At 38.7% G+C, this 25,270-nt stretch overlaps 2 protein-coding genes across 16 annotated transcripts in view; one reads left to right on the top strand and one right to left on the bottom strand.

The window, feature by feature from the left end:
- Window positions 1-15,452, top strand: part of ABI2 (abl interactor 2) — a 144,740-nt gene extending 129,288 nt beyond the window's left edge. For all 12 annotated transcript variants that reach the window (XM_069075317.1, XM_069075314.1, XM_069075313.1 and 9 more), the window contains 2 exons: window positions 4,880-5,053; window positions 10,464-15,452. In XM_069075317.1, the coding sequence (XP_068931418.1) occupies window positions 4,880-5,053; window positions 10,464-10,639 (350 nt within the window). In that variant the 3' untranslated portion in view covers window positions 10,640-15,452. The remainder of the gene's footprint in view (window positions 1-4,879; window positions 5,054-10,463) is intronic.
- A 1,490-nt stretch (window positions 15,453-16,942) lies between these two features.
- RAPH1 (Ras association (RalGDS/AF-6) and pleckstrin homology domains 1) overlaps window positions 16,943-25,270 on the bottom strand; it is a 117,206-nt gene continuing 108,878 nt past the window's right edge. For 3 of the 4 annotated variants that reach the window (XM_069075309.1, XM_069075308.1, XM_069075310.1), the window contains exon 14: window positions 16,943-24,766. In XM_069075309.1, coding sequence (XP_068931410.1) covers window positions 22,817-24,766 — 1,950 coding nt within the window. In that variant the 3' untranslated portion in view covers window positions 16,943-22,816. The remainder of the gene's footprint in view (window positions 24,767-25,270) is intronic. The other variant, XM_069075311.1, reaches the window with a different exon arrangement.

Below are 25,270 nucleotides of genomic sequence, written 5' to 3'. Positions count from 1 at the left end.
CCCCCCCCGGTGAAACGTACGCCGCGCTCCGAGCTGCATCCAATCAGAGCTGCAGCAGTGAGCACGTCATCCTGTTCTTCCCCAGTGATTTTCTTGTAATCACTGTAATTACAATTTGCTTGTAATCACCAAATTGCTGTCAATGTTCATTAAAATAAGCCCTCCCCTGAAAATAAGCCCTCTGGTGTTTTTCTGTCCAAAAAAATTAATAAGACAGTGTCTTATTATTGGGGAAACATGGTACTTCCCTTATTTTACAAATTAAGAAGTTGAATCCCAAAGAAGGGGGTCAAATGATCAACCCCAGGTGAAGTGGGGAGAGCTGGGATTTAAACCTAAGTACTGGGTCCTCTGACTTCAAATCCATATCTCCTGTATACTTAATTATTTTCTAACTTTCATTATGGTTATTAGTGTACTTGTCTCATCCCCTTTTTTAGTCTGCAAGCTCTTTGAAGTCAGGAACTGTGTCATTTAAAAATTTTTGCAGATCCCCAGCTCAGTGTCTCTCACATAGTTGGTATCTAATAAAATATCTGTTGAACTGAGTTTTTTTTTCTCAGTCTCATTGGATGAGCCTTCAAAATATAATACCACCAAACAGTATTCTAATGCTACAAAACAGTACTATATATTCTGGCAATAATCTGGGGCCATAGAATCTAGCTTTAGCAGGTATCTTGGGAAGCACAGGAACATAGGAGTTAGAACTGTCAGTCAGGGACTGACAGAAATTGCTAGTCCAAGTGCTTCATCTTTCATAGTAACAAAGTTTATTAAATTATTATTATTATTATAACAAAGTTTATTATAACATGGGTCCATTTTATAATGCAGGTAAAGGGCAGTTTAAAGTAATTTTCTGGCTCCTTTTTCTATTATTCTCTAATATGTGCCCCGAAGAGAGCATTACGGTGAGGTGCCAACGCTTTAACCTTTCTGATTTGCAGTAATTCTCTGTTAAATTGATCTTCCCAAAGCAAAAGTCTGACCATATCCACCTTCCCATTTAGTAAACTCCCCAGGCTTCTTTCTGCCCCTGGGACCAAATATAAAATCCTCTCTGGCTTTTAAAGCCCCCCCCAACCACACCCTTACCGACTTTTCCAGTCTTCAGTCCAGTGGCACTGGTTTTCCTGATGTTCCTTGAACATGATATTCTAGCATTCCAGCTTCTGATTCTGAGTGGTTTTATGTATGGCTATGTGGGTGTGGGTGTGTGTATGTTTATGTTTTCACGTGTGAGAGAATTGTCAGGAACGATACAGTGAAGAATGAACATAGACCTCTGGAAAATGCTAAGGATTAACTACATTGGGGACAATTGGAATATTAACAGAAAAAAATGAAAGAGGCACTTAATCAAATGCAGTTTTCCTTCCATTTTCTATTTGAAGGATAATGATCTTCAGACTGGAAGGAATCAAACAAACATGGTAAAGTTATTAGTGCAACACCTTGAATATGTGTCTAGTTTATTTCAGTGCTCCCATGATGTAATGATACAAGTGTGTCCCAATGGGGTCTGTCTTTCCAGACACTGTGGTGTAGAAACCCCCCACATTGTAACACTTGGGACCTCATAACTAACTGTGGGAGTTATCATTTCTTCTTGGATTTGGCTCACTCCTCCAACTTCACTTCATACTAGCAGATTTAAGGTTGCAGAAATAGACTACTTTTAGGGCTACATTCAGACTCTTTTAGTGTCCTAGGTGTGACCCATTTGAGGGGAAATATATTTCTCTTAGCACAAACTTCTGGGCATCTGACATGGACACTAATTGAAATTCATATACTTATCGTAATTCACAACTCTGGAATGCAATCTCCAGTATGATTGGTCTATTCAGAATTATTTGTTTTACACAGAATTGCTTCTTTACTCACTGCTTGGTCATTGAAGTTTACGACTCTTCAACTAAAAAAAATCTGATTCTTTTGCCTCCTTTCCTCTCCTCATTCTCCTCTCTGCTCCTCCCTTCTGCCTTTACAATTTTTAATTTTAATTGAATTGAAATCTTCATCCTTAAAAGACTGTTTAGAAAATGTTAACTCATTGTGAATCTCAGTTCTCTTTAAAGAAAACCAGACAACTACCAAGTTCATCAGACTGGCTATATTGTAGTTATAGAGTCTAGCCCAGCCAATCATTCACCTTCCGAGATGCTGCACTGTCTAATCAGAACTGAGCTCACAGCAGCACAGTTCTGGTTTACTCTTTAAACTAGTTCACAAGGAGGACAAGCCCTTCTGAGTAGTTTTAGCTCTTCAACCCTAGGTGGTGTTGGAGAGGGCAGTAGCTGTCCCTCCTCACCCAAGCAAGCCTCATTCAGTCCTTTCTTATTGACTTGCCTCTACCTGCCCCTGCTCTGTCTTTAACTCTTATTAGGTTCCACTTCCTCTCTTGCTCTTTTTTTGGACAGGGGCCTCTTGCCTTCTAGTACCCCTCAATGCTTTTGATGAGAGCCTCTTGACTTCCAGGGACTCATCTTTTATTTAAAAGGTCATAGCTCCCCACATGTCTTTGATCAAATAGACAACCATTTAAAAATGATACCTCATTCATATTCTCCATATATTGATATGATCTCACATTTTCTTCGTTTTGTCCTCTTTAGTTATAAAGCATCATAAAGCATGGAGGTACAAGTCTCCAGCGAGGTTTTTGGTACCCTTAAAAAGCTGTTTTTCTTCACATTCACATATTTCTTGTTTTTAATAAATAAAAGACCCTGTTCTGCCTCTTTGCAACATTAAACAGTGCCTACAGAAACAGGGCATCATTTTACCGTGTTGGCAAAGAAAGCCAAGTCCTCAATTATACACCATAAGACAAAACTGTCTAAAATATCAGTTGAAAGCTGTTTCATACAAATGTTTTATCAGTGTGTATTAAAACATACACATTAAGCATGAAAATATTCAGAGTGGTGATTTGATACCTTGTGTCCTTTGACAACTAATATAATTTCTTTTTTTCGCAAAACATTTTTTCTGTCCTTTTTATCTTTGACTGATCCTTTGAAAAGATCTTAAAGAGATAGTGTACCTTACACTAGTTTCTTGCTTACTAAATTAGTTCAGATCTCCTGACCAGAATGAATTAAATCCCAGGCCATTTAAAGAATTCATAAGTGTCATCTCTAAGGCCATTGATCTTTAAGGAATCATGGAAAAGAGAAGAAGTACTAGATAACTGGAGTCTTCAAAAAGGGGCAAAAAATGTTCTGCCAGATACGGACTGTTGTGCTTGGAGGGAAGAAAGGAAGAACTGCAGAACTGATCATTAAATGGATGGTTGTAAGCACTTATAGCTATGTGATGATCCCTAGGAGCCAGCTTCATTAAGACTCATCATTACAGAAAAACCTGAATTTCTCTTTTGACAGTATTACTATTGTGATAAATACTAGGAATATTGTTTGATATTTGACAAAGTCTCTCATGATATCCTTATAGACAGATTGGAGAAGTATGGATTAAATGATTACTAGCCTAATTGACTAGTGGACTGAGCATACCCAAAGGCTAGTTGTAGAGCTGGAAAGGATCCCAGAGGCCCTTTAGTCCAAACTCCTCATTTTACAAAGCCCAGAAAGGCTAGTGTCAGGTCACTCAGGTAGTAAGCATCAAAGATAGTATTTGAATCAAGGTCCTTGGACTCCAGAGCCAGTATTCTTTCTACTGTACCACACTGCCTCCATTCATAAGTTGGTTTCAACTTGGAGGAATGTGTTTTTAGTAGTGTGCTTTCAGGGGCTTGGATGAAAGAATGCTTATGAGATTTGCAGATGATAAAATCTAGAGGATTAGCCAAGTATGTTTTAAGACTTTAGTGATATGATTTAATTATATTCTTTACAATTCTTAATTTTAAAGATGTACTGTATCTAAAAAGAAAAATTTAATGAGGACAAATGTAAAGTCCTTAACTCAGGTTTAAAAAAATTAACTGCACAGGTTTATAATTAAGAAGGTGGCGGCTAGAGATCAGTTCATCTGAAAAAGACTTAGAACTTTTAGTTGACTACAAGATCAAAATGAGTCAAAACTGTGATGTTCCATTTGGTCCCTTTCTCCCACACCTCTCCACCCCCATGCCCCACCCCTGGCAAAATAAAATTAGATTTCATTAATAGAACTGTGTATTTAAGATGAAGAGAAGTAATTGTTTGTTGTAAAATGACCTAGTCAGACCACATCTGGAATACTGTAGTAAGTTATAGCTGTCATATTTTGATAGAAGCATTGATAAGTGGAAGGACATCCAGAAGAGGTTGATCCAGGGATGTCAAGGGAACTTAAAACCCTGACATTAAAGATACCCTGGTGATAAGACTTGGAGGGACAGCTGTAGTTGTCTTCAGATATTTGAACATGGGAGAGAGCTTAGATTTGTTCTTTGTATCCTGGGTGTGTGGTAGGGAGATGAAGAACAGTTTTCCATGGGTGGCAGTTCCCAAGAAGTATATAACAACTCTTTGTAAGGAAGACCATGCTGTCCATTAGATCTCTCTGAAATGGGGTGGGCTGATTTAGACATTTTATCAACACTGGATATGTTTGAGTAGAGGCTAAATAACTACTTATCAAAGAATACTATCAGTAGAAGTCATTCATCAGGCAAAAGTTAGCTTGGATAAATTTAAAGGTCCCAAGATGATCTATAAGGATATCGGACTTGAAGATTCAGACACTAAAATTTTGGAGAGCAGTTTATTGTTTTCTTTCTAATGTAACTGTTTTTTTTTTTAAAGTAATGTCCATTTCCAAATCTGGTTTTGAATTCTGTGATAGATAGATATTTGAGATAGAATGAGAGGCATTCCAAGTCTGTATATTGTATATTTTTGTTACCATTTTGATGATTTATTAGTTTCAGACACTCCTCCCCCTCCACCTCCTGCAGAAGAACCAGTCTTTGATGAATCCCCACCTCCACCTCCACCGCCGGAAGATTATGAGGAGGAGGAGGCAGCTGTGGTAGAGTACAGTGACCCCTATGCTGAAGAGGACCCTCCCTGGGCACCAAGGACCTATTTAGAAAAAGGTAACTATAAAGTGATATGAGGAGAAAGAGATTAATTGTGAACAGAAATGAAGCTCTGTTGGCCCTAACAAGTTGTCTGCTTCCAAGTAAAATTCCACCTATGTTACATTCTTCAAATTCTCATGTCAGTTTTAAAGATTTATGTAATCTTAAAAAGCACTTCTTGGCTATAGTTTGACAATTCTGGCCATCTTTAGTTGAGGTACATGTATATCTTTCATATGATATCACCTCTTACCTAATAGAAATTAGTTGTTTTATTTAAGACAAGGAAATTACATTTCTGTGTTTCCCATGAATGTTTAAATATTTTTTTAAAAGTTACTTTTACCATTTAAGCTTCTAAAGAATTATTTTGTAGTATAGTGGATCAGGATATTTAATTTAAGGATAAGTATTTCCATAAAAAAATTTCTCCCAAGAAAGAAACCTATGACACGGCTCACTTCAAAGGTAAAGTTATGAGCATTTCTATGGAAATGTTCATCATTGCTTATATATGAGGCAAAAACAATAAGGTGAAATGAAAATAATGTAAAAACAAGGAAATCGATAAGAAAATAAAGAAAACAACAAGACATTGCCCATCAAGGAAGCATGACATATAAATATCTTTGAGAGCATTCAGCTCAGGAGGGAAGAAGATTCTTTAAAGAAAAGTAGTTTTAGGGAAAATGACTGTGTTATCATTTTCAATCCAAATAAAATCTCTCAACTGCTCCCAAAGTGATTAAACAATCAGTAAACCTTTTATGTACTGGGCATGTACTAAACCCTGGCATTACAGAAAGAGGCAAAAGACAGTCCCTGCCCTTAAGGAGCTTATAGTCTAATGGGGGAGGCAACATAAAAGCAAATATATACAAAACAAGCTATATATAAGATAAATAGGCAATGATTAACAGAGGGAAGGCACCAGAATTAAGAAATGTTGGAAAAACTTCCAACAAAAGGTGGAATTTTAGTTGGGACTTAAAGGAGGGCAGTAGGTAGGCAGGAAGGGGAGAATATTCCAGGCATGGGGGGACAGTGAAAATACCCAGATTCAAGAGATGAAGTGTTTTGTTCTTGGAAGAACCAGGAGGCCAGTATCACTGGATGAAAGAGTACGTGTTGGGGACTGAGGACCAAAATGACATCACTATGTTGGGGTCAAGGTATAATATATCCTCCTGTGGCTGGTTAGACCAGTATAAGCTTGGAAGGCTCTACCACAGATTGGGCACAAATAATCCGTATGAACATTTGGAGTGGAGATGTCTCTAAATTTGTGCATCTCATGGGGTTTGTTTTTGAGCTACCACCATTCAGCTTTGCTCATAGAGTATGGCACCTTCTTTGATGAACATATACCATGCTGGGCAGTCTTATGACAGTGTCTCCCATGTTTCACAATTGATTCCAAAGTTCTTTAGAGAGACCTTGAGAGTGTCTTTGTATGTGTCTTTTGACCTCTGTGTGAATACTTTTCTTGTTTGAGTTCTCTGTAAAATAGTCTTCTATGCAAATGTAAAGTATAAGAAGATTGGCATTCAAAGCCCTTTCCTACATTCCCAAACAGAGCATTTTGTATTCCATCCTGGATGTAATAGGAATGTAATGGAATTTATGGGAAAGGGGGTGAACATGACATGATCAAACCTGCACTTTGGGAAAATCACTTTGGGGACTGAATGGAGGATGAACTAGAGTGGGCATGCAGACCCACCAGCATGCTACTGTAGTCATCCAAGCATGAGATGATGAGGCACCATACTGCAGGGGAAGCAGGGTCAGAGAAGTGTGGAGTCCTGGAGAAATGTTACAAAGATGGAATCAATAGGTCTAAGCAGCAGATTGGATATGAGGAGTGAAAGATAGTGAGCAGCACAGGGTGATTCCTAGGTTGTGAGCCTCAGCAAGGGAGAGAAGGATGGTATTGCCCTCTACAGTAAATGCCACATTGAGAGAGGGGGAACATTTAGAGGGAAAGACAATGAGTTTGATTTGGGATGTGTTGAGTTTAAGATGTCTGCTGGTCATCCAGTCTGACATGTCTGAAAGGAAGTTAGTTGGAGATGTGAACTGGAGATGGAGGTCAGCAGAGAGTTTAGGGCAAGAAAGGTAGATTTGAGAATCATCAGTACAGAGATGGTAATTGTGTATGGGAACTGATGAGATCAGCAAGTGAAGTAATCTAGAGGGAGAAGAGAACAGGGTCAACAGTAGAACTCTGAGGGTCACCTCTAATTAGACAGAATGATCTGCAAGAGGATCCTGCAGAGGAGACTGAGGAGGAGGAGTCAGATAGGTAGAAGGAAAATCAGGTATCTCAAAAACCTAGAAAGAAGAGAGTACTGAGGAGATGGTGATCAGCAGTGTCAAAGGGTGCAGAGAATCAAGGAAAATGAGTTCTAAGAAAAGGTCATTGGACTCAGCAGCTAAAAGATCTTTAGAAACTACAGAGAGAGCAGTTTCAGTGAGGATGAGGAAGTTGGAAGCCAGATTATAAGGAGAGAGGTAGAATGATCTTATCTTTTTTTCTTTTTCAATATTACTCTGAATAAAATATAAAACATCCAATTAGATTTCAAAGAAGGTAAGTCTTGATTATTTAGTTAACTAGTTTAAAAGAATATACATTAATTACTTCCTAAAAATGTCCACTTCTCTGTTATCCATCGCTTTCAACAAATGAAAAATGGATAATTTTTCCATGCCTTTCCTTAGTGTTTTTTTTTAATATTGGCTTTTCACATGTTTCTACACTTAAAGGCTGATTTTGCCCCCATTTGAGTTTGATTCAGTATGGCTTTGAAGACTCTCCTCTAATTTAGGGTCTACCATGCATATATTAACAACATTTTGAAATTCCTTGATAGAACCCAATAAGTTAATGTTGTTCCATGACCAGTAATAACGTGCAAGGCACACAACAGGGAAATGCATCCTGCCAGTAGTGCTTGCTGCTAGTATGGAGCCTCTCATTCAGGAAACATTTGTTAAGTTAGTACTATTTCTTGGCACTTTGCTGAGCCCTGGTGAAGAAGGTAAAAATGAAACAGTTTCTGCGCAAGATGATAAAAGGTGGATATAATCAATGTGGGAGTGTTGTTAGAATGTAGGCACATCCTAGTACATCATCAGTGGAGCTTTGGCATGGTAGAGAGCCCCTTCTAGAAAGAAGGAAGAATCATGCAAATAAAGTGACCAAAATGTCTATGCCCTTTGATCTAGAGATTCTGTCACTAGGCATATACCCCAGAGAGGCAGCTTTGAAAGAAAGAAGAAAGTCCCAACATACACCAAAACAGAGCAGCATCTTTTTGTGGCATCAGAGCATTGGAAAAGAAATAGATGTCTATTAACTGGCAAATGGCCAGACAGATTGTGGCCCATGAGCGTACTGGCATGTCACTCTGCTGTAAGAAAGGACAAAGGTGCTGAGTGCAGAGAAGCAAAGAAGCACTTACATGAATCGCTGCAGAATAAAGTCAGCTGAGCCAAGGCCAGTTAAAGCAGAATGACCTCAGCAAAGTGAATGGGAACAACCACCAGCACAACACAATGAAAAGTGAACGTTGCAGAATTAAAGAACAAACATGGCCCCAAAGGAGAGATAAGAGAAGACATTCCCGAGGTGGGAGGTCCACAGGTGTCAGACATTGCACACATTTCCAGACTTCCTTGTGGTGTTGATCCTTTGCTGATTTTTTCTATTTTCTTTTTTTTTTTCCCTTTAAAAAATGTTGTTATATGGGATGGCTTTCTGGGCTGGTCTTCAAGTTTCTCCCTATATTCACATTAATCTTTCTATAGCGAAGATCTGACCATGTCCCTTCTTTCTCCTCCCTTCTCTCACCATTCGGTAAACTGATAGCTCCCTTTCACCCCCATGATTAAACATAAAGTCGCATTTGACATTCGATACCTAGCCCTTGATTACATTTACAGTCTAACTATACCCTATTTCTCCCTCACCCTCTTCCACATTCTCTGAGATCCAATAACATTGGCTTCTTTAATATTCCTTGACTAAGACATTCCCATCTCCTGACTGAAGCTTTTACTGACTATCCCTCATCCCTTGAATTCTCTCTTTCCTTATCTCCACTTCTAGACTCTCAGGTCCCAACTAAAATCCCACCTTCTCTAAGAAGTCTTTTCTGATGCTCACTTAGTTCCAGTGCCTTCCCTGTATTGTTTATCTCCCATTTAGCCTGTACATATAATTTGTGTTTGTTTTTGGCTCCCTCATTTAATTGTGAGCAAATCTTGAGAGCAAGGACTGCCTTTATATCTCCCAAGCTTAGCGCAGTACCTGGGACATAGGAGGTACTTCTTAAATACTTACTGACAATGTAAAAACAAAAATATCAATAAAAAATTTAATTTAAAAATTAAATTCCTGTCCCAAAGGAGCTTATATAAATGCAAAATATATTTTAAAAAAGTAATTTCTTCACATACCTTGTTTGTGTGTTTTGTATGTACTTTTACAGCATATGGGAATTTTGTCATCCCTGATAGGGTGTGAGCTTCCTTCTTTTTATTTTTATATTTTCAGCACCTGGCACAGTGCCTAGCAGTGCTTTAAAATGCGTATGGATTGATAGATAAAATATTAATGTTATCTCTTTCTCCTAACATATTACAGTGATTTCATAGCTTAATTGAGAATCATTTGGATTTTACTCAAATGGATTAGAAACTTGAAATTTTTCATCAAATCAGCTAGTACTGGTATTCTATAATAAAACAAACCAAAGGGAGAAAAGGGGACTTTTAAATATTTATTAGTTCATTTCTAATTTTCCTAAGAAGTCTGAGGCTTAATAATTAAACTTAACCCTTTACAAGATGATATAGAGCACATGCAAGTTGCAACTGAGGAAAATTTTTTGTTAAAGTTACCAGAGATGCTGAGGTTGGGTCCAGAAAAAGTTAGTTGATAGTAATGTTTGCATCCTACAGGGTGATGGAGAAGACTCTTCAGGTAGAATAGAAAGAATTATAATTTTCTAATTCACTTCGACCTAAAAAAAAAAGTATAATGTGTCCTCTGTAAGTAGATGGTGGGTGAGCTCTTTGAAGCAGGGACTGTGCTTTGCTTCTTTTTGTATCTTCAGTGCTTAGCACGGTATCGTGTAGTAGGCACTTAATAAATATTAATTGACTGACTCATGTAATTAGGGCATGTTTATAATGTCATTGTAATGGTCCTAATAACCAGATAATTTTCAACCAGGAGGACCTTAGGGAAGCTTGAAGTCTCTTCTGGTTAAAATGTTAAGTCTGCCATTTTGAGTAAGCTAAGTCTGTAATCGACACAGGGCAGAACCTTTTTTTTTAATTTGCTTTTAGAAAATTACTTGTTCTTTGAGAGAGAGTCCCTGTGCTGACCTGTCCACTTGTGTTTTTTCCTTTCTAGTTGTTGCGATTTATGATTACACAAAAGACAAAGAGGATGAGCTCTCATTTCAGGAAGGAGCTATCATTTATGTCATCAAGAAGAACGATGATGGTTGGTATGAGGGAGTCATGAATGGAGTGACTGGGCTTTTCCCAGGGAATTATGTCGAATCCATCATGCATTATTCTGAGTGAAGATTGGTGATGTTGTGCCAGGATCAAAAGGAACTATTAGGGACTCTCCAGATTTACACAAGGCTCTGGGGAATACACTCATGTGAACTCATGGATAAAGGATAAGGATAATTGTAATAAAACTACTTATGTGTTTTGGCTTAAAAATTACAAAAAAAGAAAGTTAGTGACCTAAGTATGAACAAATGGATCTTCTGATGGTTAGTGGTGGCTGTGCTGAGCTCTTTGAAGTAACTAAGCTGACATTCATTTCTGGGTGTGTAGAATATGAAATGATCTTTAACTGAAACAAAGTCAAAATAAGACTGAGGTAGAATATAGGATCTTTCTCAGGAATCCTGTCTAATCCAGAGTTTTTCTCCCTTGCTAATTTAGTGCTTGGCATTAGAAATGCCAAAGATAATAATACGATGGTGTTAACCTTATGACCCAGTGAGCAATCTTAGTCACTTTTTTTTTTCCACCTGAGGATGAAACATCTGGAGAATGTATATGAAAGTTCACATAAAAAGCTTTCCAGGTTGTTTGTTTAATGCAGTTAGAATTTGCAATTTCTTAGCACTCTGTGGCTGGAGCAAGTGAATGCAAAACTGACTTTTATATCAGCCTAAGTACTTTAGATGATGAAGTTTAGAAAGTGTTAGGGACTTGTAAGACTAGCTAATAGTGCCACAAATTTACTTTAGTATTCTGATGAAAACTACATTGCCACCTATGGCTCATACATCCAGAGTACTTGTAACAAGGGTCAGTCATCCCATAGCACAGGGTATAGTGAAATGGAGGTTATATTTCCTTCAGGTTTTGAGGATCAAGCCTGAAGATTTTAAGTTAACATTTGGATGACATATATTCTCATTAGCAGTCAAGGTGAAAACTTTGTTCTGAGCATTAAATCTTTGAGGAGAAAAAAAATGGACTTCAGAGCAGATGTTTCTCTTAATTTTTTCAGTATGTAGAAAAATTGTATTAGTCTTATTTTGAAAGAACAAGCAATATTTAGGTCTGTTGGCAAGTCTCCACAGTGGAAATTAAAGGACTGCTATTCTCTCTGGTCATTAAAGACCAGCTTTACCCGTACTATTTAAGCAGCTTTCCCCTTATACTTCTCTTTTTTTTTACATTTAAAAAACAAAAAAGAACTAAGAACAAAACCCTTGAGTATTGTTCTCAATTGGAAAATAAGGTACCTGTTCCTGTTAAAATATTTTTTCACCTTAGATTATCCAAGATTAAAATTGCAATAGCGGAATAAGCTTAGTAGGTCAAGTACTGGTGCTGCTAGTTGCGTGGGCTAAACCTTCTAGTGGAACTTGAACAAGATTGTAGAAGAAAGTAACAACGCTTGTGTCCACATGACAAATATAACAAAAATAAGAGCAATACATTTTTTCCACAGTTAATTTAATAAATAGCTCCAAAGACCCCAGATCCTTTTAGGGTATGGTAGTCCTGAATAAGAAATGATCTACTAAGGGGACCAGTTCAGTTCACCTTATGCTATTGACCCAGATTCTAAGACACTCAGCCAAATTAAGTTAGGCCAGGGCGTGTGCACAGTGTTGATTGATCTTGTGCTGACAGAACAACAAGGTTTAGTGTATTTGATTGACAGGTGGGCAGGGTGTTAGCATGAAGCTTTGACCACAAAGCTCTTTTAAAATTTTAACTGAGGTCCAGTTATATAGTGCTTTTATCAAAAAACAAATACAAAACACAAACTCCTCCCTGCCTCTTTTCCACAGTCATTTAGGGATCTTATTTTTAAGCCTTCTAACAGCTGGGAATCCTATATTCGTTAGCTTACTCACTTGGGCCTAAAGGCACTCTTTTTTAAGCAAACCTGACCAAAAATCTTTTTTTTTTCCTCAACAGCATTAGCACTAGGTATCTCTTTAAGCCTTTTATTTCCATTTTAGACCCAATCTGTGGCTGACTCTAAGATAAGCTAAGACTCTTTTACTGCCTGAAGTGGATTGATGTGCCTAGGGTTTTTTTTGGGGGGGGGGGAGGAGATGGGGGGTGGAGTGGTGGTGTTGGTCTTAAGTACTGGGTATATACTTTATTTTAAAAATATGTTCCTTAAACTATTTATTCCCAGTATCTACTCATACGTGCTGGATTTTCTGCTTCAGAGTGCTTAGTGTGGGTTAGCAGACACATTTTTGAAGTCCAAAAGGTAATCTTGACAGCTCACCAAATTCAGTTACAGAAACACATGTCAGCTGAGTTACGCTTTCAGAGATAAACTTAAGGTTTTCTCTAGGAATGGATTTTGCTTCTAGGACCAGTGCTTTCTTTGCTATCTGCTAATGACATTTGTGAAGTTTTTCATCTTGTAGAGTCACTGTGGAGGGAGTCCATGGGTCAATTGCTGCTGGTTTTTGCTCTATTTAGTACTGATGTGTAAAAAAAAATGTTGGATTTCATGCATATTTTTTATTTTGTACAGTTTATAATTCTATAGCTTGTCTAGGGAGGATTCTATGTGATCAAAACCCAGAGTAATTGGAGAATTTAATGTATGTAATATTTCATAGACTGCATGCTACTAATAAATAGTGAGGGTGCTGTTTCCAATTTTATCATTTGTAAGTTTCCCCCTTTTGTCCTGTTGAAAAAAATAACTTTAAAAAAGCTTGGAAAAACTTAAATTTGAGAAACAGTGCAGAATGCTGCAGCAAAGGTGATCCAAGTCCAAAGCTACTGACCAGCCCTCAGCAATGTTGTCACTAGAGATGAGGGGAAGGCAATCACGGTCCATAATAAAGTGTGTTCTAGGACCACAACCAATACTAAACCCTTTCCCTCTGGAATCATGTTTTCCTAGATTATATTTTTACCTTCACCCTTTCTCCCAATCCCCCCACCCCCCAAAGAGTCGTGGCCCAATATGGCTGTTCCTCTTTTGCTATTTCATTTCCATGGAGATATGAATGAAAATACACTTCCTTGTTCTATGGCCTTAGGGTGAAGACGACATAAACTTTAAAAGTGCCAACTGAGATGTTGCCAGGCTCAGCCTGCTGTTGGATTCATAAAGATGAGCCTCTAAGTGTTGTTCAGCAGTGTTTGCCATTGCTTGGCTGTTTTGTTTCTACCTCCCTCAGTGGTCCTTGTTTCTGGCAGTTTAGTTAGGGTGAGCAGGCAGCTGGTATTGATAACGTTTCTGAGGGACTGATGTCACCAGGCAGAAAGATGCTCCCTGCCCCCTTTTGATTTTGTTTAATAATTTACCAGTTTCTTTCATCCTTATGATAGTATTCATGTAGCTGTGGTGGTAAATCTTCAGTTATTTCATCAGTGTGTTACTACTTCCTGGGGAAAAAAAAAGCAACTTAATGGGATTTTTAGTTCTGGTAAGGTAGGAGATTATGTGTACTTTTTTTGAGTTTTAAACTTTTTCCTTATTCCAGCACTTGCCTTCACATTAGAATACCTCTCCTATTGTCCTTAACCACATATTTCTCTAGTGGAGAGAGCATGTTGTGTCCTGAGCCTCACCGTGACACTAAAAACAGCCTTATATAGAGGGTAGCAGGCAATCTCTAAGAAATAGGAAGGTAGGCATTTAATTTCCATCAGTTTACACTTAATTCACTGGCTGGGAATTCCACCTTCACTGGTGTTAAGGGGGGGGGGGACATCCCCAAATGGGTTTACTTAGATTCATAAAAATTATTAGAGCCAGAAGGGACCTTAGGTCATCTAGTTCAGCCCCCTCCTGGGGAAACTGAGGCCCAGGGACATTAAGTGACTTGCTCAAGGTCCCACAGCTAGTTAGTGGTAGAGCCAGGACTAGAATCATGCCACCCAGTCCAGTGGTCCTTCCACTATACCATGCTGTTTTGATTAAATATGCTACGTTTTTCTTTAAAACTGTGAGAACATTGGATTTCCACTTGATGTCTTTAGGAAGATACTTGAAAAAAGTATGGCCATGTTTTGATAAATGCCATTAGAGTATTATTCACAATTCCTCTTTGAATTAAATCAGTGTGCTGAGTGCAACCTTCATTAGCAAGATGGGAATTTTTAAAAAATGGTACTTAAATGTGAATTGCTATTTAGTACAAATAGTCTTCTCTCCTTGACCAGGCATATGTTGCAAACAAGTTTTATATGGTATTTTAGCAGTGGGAGGTGCACTGCACAGCAGTCTTATAAGAGAGGCTTATAAATAGCCATCCACTAAAGAGGCATTGTGCTTGATAGCTGAAGTTTATTTTCTGCTAATATTTGTTCCTATTTCTTATTGAAACTCATACAATGATATGAAAATTGACAAATATGACAGGGCCAACCTGTGTACAAATGGATTATTTATGCAAATAAATAAACCTTGCTAAATATCTTGAAACATTTTTGTAAAAAATAAATAAAACACACAAAAGTGCTTATTTTCACATTAAAATGGAAGTGTCTTTTGCAACTTCAGAATTCTATGGAAAAGCAGTTTCTACCATACCTTGTGTCCACGTACATTTTTAAGAAACAACAGAAAAATATGGTTTACAAGTAGGATGGCCGTGACTTGTGCTCTGGCAGTGCTAACTAATCCAGGTGATGTATTCTTAGCTCCCAGAGAGAAGGTAGTTGGTGGCAGTGAGATGTTCTAAACCATGGAGGACTCTGGGGAGCAGCTTGTCTGCTATGAGTAATGTTTAGTGTATGTGTGCCGTTAAGCTGCCTCCAAATGAGTGGGGAACATCGACTTTTTACATTTTTTTTTAGATTGTACTTGGAATTAACTGTTGCTGTGTATTAAGAACTTGTTTTAAGTCCTAAATAAAAACTCACAAAGCACATAGAAGTGACTGGCAAATGTATTTATTCTTGTAATGGAACCATTTTAACTTCAGTGGTATCAAATTGTCCTTAAAGTGTGTTTGGGGTAAGCATTCTAAACTTCCTAAATAGACCCCCCCCCCAAAAAAAAAGATGACTGAGGCTCTAAACCAAGGCCATTTGGGAGATTATTCTTGGCATGTCACATTAAAATACTTTTAAATACAAGGTTGAGAATGCTTTTCCCTCCTTGCAATTATTGGTCTTTTATTGACTATTTCTGGGGTGATTGCTGGGTACGTACTATAATAACTCATTTGTATGGCAGTTAAAGATTTCAGAATGCTCTGATAGTCACACCAATTCTGTGAATTATTCTTCCTGTTTGACAAATGAAGACACTGACTCAGAAGCTTTGCCTGTCTTTGATGGATAATTCTGCTGGAGGTGTGAAATCAGGTGAGCAATAAAATTCTTAAACATGTAAACACTGATGAATTCTTCCTGGCATTCAGCTAGCTGCTATAATGGACTAAGTGATCGCATTCTGGCAGTTTTATGCTCTTTCAGCCCTTTGAATCTTGTAGACAAAATCTAAATTGGTGTCTATTTGAGTGGTTGCTAGGAATGTACATCTTCATAGTATGAAACGCTGGGTTTTGAAAGTGATGGCAGAAGTGGTTTTGGGGTGAAAAAAATCTGATGGTAGAATTAAGGGGACTTAATTTTCTTTTGTCTCTCAGTATGGATTGCTGGCCAAGCATCCAATCACTTGTTATTTTCTTTGGAGATCACAAAGATCACCCTTTCTAATGAAAGAGTGCTAGACAGTTTTAATTGACCTAGATTGCCAAGAGCCAATTAACAACTTCTTTGGGCCTCTTATCATTATGTACTAGAGGACTGTAGTTTGTTCTAGCTGCATTGTCCTCTCGCTGACTATAAAAGCTGGGAAAATGGAACAGTCCTGATATTGAAGAAGGCAGCATGGTCACTACACTTGTATAAATAAGTGAAGAGAAAACAAATAAGATAGGAGTACATAAAAGCTTTTTCCAAATAAAATTAGTGATTAGGCTTAGCACTGAACTAAGCACTGAGGGCTGTAGCACTTCTTAAGCTGTGTGCAACCCCATATGGGGTTGTGAGAAACTTGGCAACAATGAAAGGTTTCTGAATATGCAGTGACCAAAAATTAGTTAAAAATCAAATGTGTAATGAATCTGAGGTGTTTCTGGCAATGTTTGCCCATATTGCATGGCACAACTTCACTGTAGCCTTGGTTCTGTACACAAAGGATGCACACTTTGCATGGTGCATGCCCTCTAGCCACAAAATTCCAACAAAGGTTGCTGGACTCTGAAAAGGGGTCCTTAGTAGAACAAAGTTTAAGAAGCCCCGGTATTATGTCCAAAATCACCTTCTCTGATGTTGGGTGGTTCCCCTCATTGCCTTCCTCCACCTCCCGTCTGCCCCTGAATAACTTTAGGAAAAAAAATTGATGCAATCCTACTGTTTTTCCAGTATGTCCATTTATGTTTATTCACAACCTGTTACTGGCATGAGAAAAACAAAAAATGAATTAACCCTTGAGGAAAAATCACGGTATAAGGAGGACCAGTTGTTTTGCCATTTAGGAATGTGAACATTTGCAGATCAGCTGCGGGGAGTAGGGGGATCCCACATATAGATGGAGCCGATATTTTATTAAGGTTTCAATAAACTTACATAATGGAAACATGTAAAAGAAAAAAAATTTACACTGACCTCAGGACCACCATCCATTACAATAGTTTACTAACAATAATTGGCAAGAGAGTGACTCAGTAAAATAACTTAATCCAGCAGTATAATGAAAACATGGTCAGTAGTACTGAATATATCTCTCTATTTTCACACAATCAGGGAGCAAGGCACATTATGAAATAAGAGCATACAGGTATGCAAAAGACAAGACAAAAAAATATTGAATTTAACTACATCCTTATTGAATTGTGCATATTCTTTTGTATATTGGGTACTTTATAATGCAGTTCTTTTTGTCCTCTCTCCCATGCTTTTAAAAAAGTATATTTATACATACATATATATATTTATATATGGCAAAGCTCTCCCCAACTGTAGAACTCAAGTTTCTAAGAGCCTTCTCTCCCTCCCCCCAAATACGGGTTAAGGGGTTGGAGTGAGGGAGTAGGAAATGGGGGAGGCAATCGCATTTAAAGATAAAAGGTGCAATTTCTTAAAAAAGCGGTAAACATGAATGTATTTACATCTAGTACACGCTTTTGCACAGATTAATGACTTTTAATGTGCATCTCTGTACAGAATTCCATTAATGGCTGTTAACAAAATGAAGCTGCAAAACCATGGGAAATATTCCACTTAATGCTTGTTTCATAAGTTTTTAAAAAGATAAAGAAAAAATATTTTTGGGGAGTGATGACTGAAACATAAGTTTACAAATATTATGTTAATTCCAAGTGCTAGTCCTTTAATAAGGTTTGAAAAACAGGAAGAAATTTAATTGAACTGTGATTTTCTTTAAACTCAAAGAATATCTTAAAAGAGGAGCTAATTGACTCAATTATTCATGACAAATTACTTCTAGAAACAAACACTATCCAGATGTTCATTTTCACAAAGTATGGTTTATACCTCTGTGATGATCTTTTCCAAATGCAATACCTTTTACTTGGCTTTCCTAACACTTAATACATCTTTGGTAGACAGCCCTGAACTCACCTAACAACATTCATGACTGAAGTCATTCCATTTGGGGTGATGTTTTTATATAGCTAGTGAAGTAACCATGGTTTTTTCATTTTTGCTATTCCTGGACCTTCCTTTCATCAGCCATTATGGATTAATGTATTTAACTGACTTCTAGAATGTTGTTCCTCCAAGGAATTCAAGGTATACAGTGAACCTTGTTAGTATTTTGGCACATATCCAAGAAGCTCAAATAAAAAAATTTTTTAACATTCAGTGTGAGTGAGGTAAATTTTTTCTTTAATCATTATGGAATTATATTTGTACTCTTGGTTATTATAGACACAAATTTAATTTTGGGTTAATGAGCAGCCAAGTACAGAAATTCGCATATAGTTTGGGTGAATGAAAATCTAAATGTTCTTTCTTCAGAGTTCAATGAAAGATGTATCTATCTTAAAGGATTATTTATCCATCTAAAACTAATGGAAGACATTAGTTTTCATACTAATTATTCTTTGGGCCCAGTCTCAAGTTTATTTTACTAGAAAGAAAAGAATACAGATGTATCCTTGCCACAAACAAAACATTCATCAGAAAGTTGTTTATATTTAAAGGAATGTGAAATCAGTGCCTTCTTAACTTTTGTGTGAAGTCAGATGTTTAGGGTGCTGAATTAGCAGATCTGCATTGTAGAGGTTTACTTGCTATAATAAAATAATTTTAAAATAAATGGTAGATATAACCATGAAAGGAAATTATCTTGATTTTTTGGGGAGGAGGGGTGGTTAGAGGGAATAATGCACCCAGGACAGGTGGGAAAGAAACCCATGCTCCTCTCAGGAATGTAGTAAAATTTGGTTAAAGGTTTTGGAAAAGGCCTTTCCCCTCACTCATTCTTTGGCTGAGAAAAAAGTTCAAAAGTAGCTGCTGGCTAACTCAAACTAATCCATACCATATCTGCTGCCATCTGTGTCTTTGTAATGAAAGGCATTTATATACTTTAGTACTAGGTTGTGGCAGTTGCAATCAATCACAAGGAGGAAGAACATGCTTCATGTTGCTACTTTGGGTCCCCATCTTCCTTGCAGTATATAATGAATATCACTTTACCTGAATATTTCTTGCACATTTACTTTGTAAGAGCTCACTGTGGATAACATATGAACACATCCATTCTAAGTATAATATAATTTAAAAATAATCTCACCAAGGAGTATATTTCAAGTTTGGATCATAACCTGGCTCTTAGCAAATCTACTCCTAGAAAGGGACCAGCACTCTATAGAGTCAAAGTTAAAGACAGCCAAAAATGCACGAGAAATTTTAAGAGCAGTCAAAGTATCAATGATTGGTAAGGCATAGCTTGACATTTTCCTTTTTTCCAGTAATCTGTTTCAGACTTGTTTTTCTCACTTAAAGCAACAACTTGCAAATTATGGATCTAATTAGCAAGCTACAGCAACCTTATGATAATCACTTGTTTCAAATAGAGAGGAACCAGATTATATCTCTCTGTTCACCAAAAGCCACACTGGCAAAATTGTGATGCTAATTTCCAAGACCAGATCCCATAATTTATCTTTTGAATATTTTAATGTTTACATTAACACACGTAAGTTAAAAAAAAACAAAAACAAAAACACATAAATTACATTATTACCAGAGAAAGAATTGATCCTGCTGTAGTTCAAACCTGATGGTACAGTTTGTAGGTAATAAGCAGGTTAGTACATGTAATAACCACCAATTTGCACTGCCATCTAAAGCAGTAATTTAAAGCTGAACTGTTTGAGGTCCTTGGAGTCAATGCTGCCAAGCCCAATTTCCAGCTTTCTCTTCTTGGTCTGGAAAAAAGGTGCTGGATTGGAACTGTTAGCAGAGGCAGTGAAAGGAAGGCACAGTACTAGTGTCATCTGGCAGTAGATATATTTCCCTGAACCTACAGAGAAAAAGGAATGGCTACAAAAACACCCAAAATCGAAGATCTGAGGGCTGCTTTTTTTTTTTAAAGAATCCCTAATCTTCCCCCAAAAGCCCCTTGGGAAAAAAAGGCTTAAAGATATCAGCAGCAAAAAAACAAAAAACAACTCCCCCCCAAACCAAAACAAAACCTTCTAGAAGAAAAATCTAAACTTCCAAAGTTAAGAACTTTTATTTTGGTTTATAATTCAGATGTTTCCTGCAGCCACATAAGACATAAAACATAAGCTGATAGTTTGTTATATTTCTATTTTTTCTCAAAGACAGAAATGGCTATATGTTCAACCAAGACTGCCAAAACTTAAAAAAAAAAATCACTTCTAATTCCTTACTGTAATGTGTTCCTTACCAAAGGTCTGAAGCATCATTTCTGCCTCCAAAAACTTCCATTAGTGTTCATTCAAAGAGTCTGTGGTTGCAAGTGAAAATGAGCGACAATTATTGGCCATTGTTGAAGGCAGAAAAAGTTGGGAATCCTAATGAATTTAATAGGGAACAATGAATGAATATTATTTCTTAGAGTCTTATCTGAACCATAAAAAATAAAAAACTAGAAAAACTTTGAAGGTCCAAGGGAGGAAAGAAGAGATCTGATTTTTCATAGGGAAAAAACAGTCCTCTAACTTCATAAGTTTGACGTCACAGCTAAACTCAGTGCTAAACAGAGAAATCTGCATTCCTGTCCTTAATACCTCCACCTCAGAGAAGAGGTGGGAAGGCAATCCTTACAATACAAAACTGCAGGTAGAAGGCCGTGGAAAATGACAGCAGCACCCATGGACAACAGCATAGTTTAACCTTCTAGAAGGCGATGTTAGCCGGCTAAACCAGGGCATGCTTCAGAATCAACAATGCAGATGCTTTTAAGGACACTTCATAAGCACATAAATGTTAAAACACATGAAGTTTTGTGAACAATTGAAAAATACAAAAAAAGTGCTTTTTAAAGTAGCATTGCTTTAAAATGCACAGTGGTCTTATTGCTCAAACTATATGAACACAGGAGAATTGTGATGCAGGAATGGAGGTGCTGCTTACTTTCATTTCACACTTCACTCTTTAGGGTGCACTGTTTTCTAAGGGGGAAAATTTTCACGCTAGATCTTTTTGGTAAAACTTGACTATTATTTGGATTCCTTCTTCCTTAGGGTCACAGTCTTGATATTTTCATCTTTACAAATATGAACATCTTTTTTTCATTGATATTCATTTGCTCATGCTTGCTGGGCAGGTTATATACAGTGTTGTGTGTAAAGCAGCTCCTCCCATTCCCCAAGATCAAGGTGACAGGACAGGATTTCTGAGGGCCATCCCTTCCTCCTTTTCCCTCCAAATAAAAACTGACATGGAACAATATTAGCTAGAAAACACCACTAGATCTGGAGTTGTTCCACTGTGATTTCATGCTGCACTGCACATTGCACAACAGGCGGTCAATATCAAGTACCCATAATCTGATATTCCAGTCACTTATCTGGAAGCTTAATAAGCCTTCACAATTTATAAGGGCAGGATTCTGATTTGTGTTCTTCCCCCCTCCTCTTTTGAAGCCTTATAATATGATATTCTCAAGTTCCATGTAAGGTACAGAATGTGTTCATGGATTAGTGCATTCATTAATGCTGAAACAGATAAAGAACTAGAAGCTTAAATTAAATTTCCTATAATTCCTAGTCGCTCCTGCTAGGGAGAACAGAGGAAATGTACGAGGTAATTATTCTCCCCAGAGATGTTTTTTGGGCAACAATATATTTGTATAATGTGTGTACATATTATGCAGAGATAACATATCACACATAGCTACATAACACACACACATACTAAAGGATGACTGGTATCCTGGAACATATCAACATCATTAGATGGTTGGTACCAGACATGAATATCCTATTAAATCAAAACAAAGAAACATGGAACCAAATAATTAAAAGCTCAAGGAAACTCAAGAAACTCAAGGAAGGGATTGAAATGGTACCCCTGGTTAACAGTAAAATGAACTAACAAAGCTTACTGACAGGTAATTTATCCCTTATTTTCTCAGGGACAGAAAGCCACATTCTAGAAGGCTACTTGTGGCAGAAATTCATTTCACTCCAGATCACCAAATAATTTCTACTTTCTTTTAGTTTCTATAGCCAGAATGTTTTGGTTGTATTATGTCTATATTTTAAGCAGCTAGTCACAGACTGTCCTGGTATTGCTATCACCCTTGAGATAATGAGCTTTTCCTGGCTTAAAATGCTCCCTCCCTATTCCTGAAAGTGAAGACTCAAACAATCTAGATAGACCAAACATTCTGGTTGTCTTTTATAATTGTGAGAAGTGTCCCATTATAAACCTACTCAATATATAATATAAAACATGCACAAACTGAGTCTCATTGCACATGGACAGACACTACAAAATACCTCAAACGCAGAAAAAAGTAAGAAAGGTTTTTGGTCCAATCCACGTGAAAGAAAAAAAGAAACATCAAGGGATAAGACACACATATCCCCTCCACCCACCCCACCCAACCCAAAACACACAACCCGTTTTTGGACTAAGTATGGGGGACAGTGGGGAGTGTATACAATTACCCTTAGCTACAGCTGAATACCATTTTGATCACATTATCTATCACGCAGGGAGGTGATGAACACTTGAATTTATAGGTTAGATTAGTTGACTTTAGAATTATCCAGAATCCAGTAATAGCTACCAGTCTCTAGAGAGCTTGGTGTTCTGGTCCCTTTTAGGGGGAGCAGGAGGTGGTCCCCTCCGCAGCGTTGCATAGCCTGAGATATGGCTACCTCCATAGCCAACCTTCTGCTGATCAGAAAGCAGTTCGGGGGGTGGAGGAGGTAACGCCATATCATCCATGGTGGCAGTTGGCTCTGCTCTGGATATCCGGGAAGAAGAGAGGGAGCCGTGCCGGGTGATGGACTTCCGTTGCAGTGTCCTATTTAAGTCGGCCAAGAATCCAGGTTGGACACTAAGGCTGGACTTGGGAGAAGTGGGCACTTGGGGAAGGACTGTGGCAGTCACCTGCTGCTCTGTGGCTTCTGCTTGTGTGAGGCGGGTACTATCATTCCGTCTGGGCCTTGTGGGTGGAGGGGCTTTCTTCACTGATGTTTTGGACCATGGCTGTGGCTGAGGGTTAACAACAGCCACTTTTGGAGGAGCGTTTCCTGAAAATACTGATGGAATCTCTACTGGTGGTAGAGGGAGCTCTATTTCAGGTGGAGGAGGTGGAAAGTCAGAATCTGAAGGAGGAGAAGGAAATTCTACCACTGAGTCCTTACCGGGTCCACTCATAACAGGTACTTTTGCTGAAATGCCTCCTTGCTGGACAACTATTGGTAGACCGACTCCAGAGAGATTGAGTTTTCCAGGTTTTGGTGGAGCTGCAGGAGGGAGTGGACTTTCCTTGTTGGGAGACCCTGAAGGTTCTGAGGGGGGTGCAAATTTGCTAACAAGGCTGTCCACTGAAGGTCTTTTAGACTCTTGATATTCTGTACAACTGCTAGATTTGATGCTGGAGTTTCGCTGTGGTGTTGGGGGTGGTTTCTTCCCCCCTGGACTAGAAGTCTTGCTGGTCTTTTTGACTGGAGATCCAATTTTATCAGGGGCGGGAGAGACCCCTGGTGTTGCTGCTGGTGGAGGTGGAAATACAAGGGTGCTTTCAGGTGGAGGTGGAGGAAAGTCAGGGGATGGCACAGAGCTGGGCTGCCACTTAGGCTTGGCTTTCACAGCAGGGGGAGATTGTGGTGTCACACTCAATGGCATAGGCTTTAAAGGTTGAGGCTCTGATGGAGGAGGTGGGAAGTGGCTGGCTATCTGCTTCACAACAGATGGCACTGGAGACTGTGGAGAAGGAGGTGGTTTTACACAGAAGCTCTGTTTTGGTAATGTTGGTGGGGGGACTGGACTAGGAAGCGCAGGCGGAGATTGTGGAATCTGGGAAATGGGAAAAACTGGCTGCTTTTTTGCTGGAGGAATTGGAGGGGTAGGAACAGAGAGTGGGGTTTGTAATACAGTAGGTGATGCAGTTTTGGTGCTGGTTGGTGGCGCAGTCACCAGGGGTTTGGGAGGGGCTTGAGGAGGTGGGGGTGCAGGAACAGGAGGGGGGGGTGGAGGAACAGGAGGAGTAGCCTGAACAACATTCTGCTGCACTTGATGGATTTTCAGAGGTGGAGGTGGGGGGTTGAACTGAGGAACTGATGGGGCACATGGGGCTGGTTTTAGCTGAGCCATAGCTGATCCTGGGGTAGGAGGTGGGGGTGGAGGAGGGGGAGGTGGAACTACTCCATTAGGAGGCACCAACAGCTGAGGCTTTCCTGACTGTGCGGCCGCTGACACTTGCTGTGTCACCAGGGGTGGGGGGGGTTTAAAGAGAGGTCCTGAATGTTGAGAAGCATTCTGCAGCCTGGTTATTGTACTGTATTTGACAAACATTGTGGCTGCTGAAACTGAAGAAGGTGCAGCCTGGCTGGGGAGAGGGGGTGGAGGGGGTGGAGGAGGCGGTGGAGGGGGTGGAGGAGGGGGTGGGGGGGGGGGGGGGGGGGGGGATGGCTGTGAAGCAGTATAGGGGGCAACTGGCTTAGTTTGTGGGGACAAAGGGGGCATAAGTGAAGTGTAAGGTCGGTTCAAAGACTCCATTCTGGCCTAAAAGGAGTATAAAAAAAAGGGAGACAAGGGAGACAAAAAAAAGGTTATAAAGTTCAGTTCTGATTTGCTTATCTATTAAAAAAAAAAAAAGGAGTCTGGAACATGCATGAAGAAGATGTAGCAAGAGGATGAAGATGGATAGATCACATGACAGGAAGAAACTTGGCTCTCTGGGAAGGAGGGACATCTAAGAATATGCTCAAACAGCAGATAGCTAGACTGCCTATCAACCTGGGAAAGGATTTCCTAGTGTGGAAGCACTTTAGATAGTGACAGGATAGAGAATTTTATGATCTGTGGTTATTATTTTGACACATCCTGTCTTGAAAGGGAACCGTCATGAGAAGAGAGGACAACCTTTCATTCCATGATTGCAACCGCATCAAGCAGATGCATGGATTAGGTTTAGGATGTGCTGGTGGAGGGCCTCTTGATGAATGAGGATGGCTTTTTGATGCTAGTGTGCTGACATATGAGAGCATGAAAATATTCAGCAGGCGT

The sequence above is a fragment of the Petaurus breviceps genome, unplaced genomic scaffold, assembly GCF_028583685.1.
Source record: "Petaurus breviceps papuanus isolate PSGF00001 unplaced genomic scaffold, PetGlider_PUasm1.0 90903, whole genome shotgun sequence".
NCBI classification, from domain to species: Eukaryota; Metazoa; Chordata; class Mammalia; order Diprotodontia; family Petauridae; genus Petaurus; species Petaurus breviceps.
Note: the sequence above shows the minus strand (reverse complement) of the source record. Positions and strands in the feature narration are given on the sequence as shown.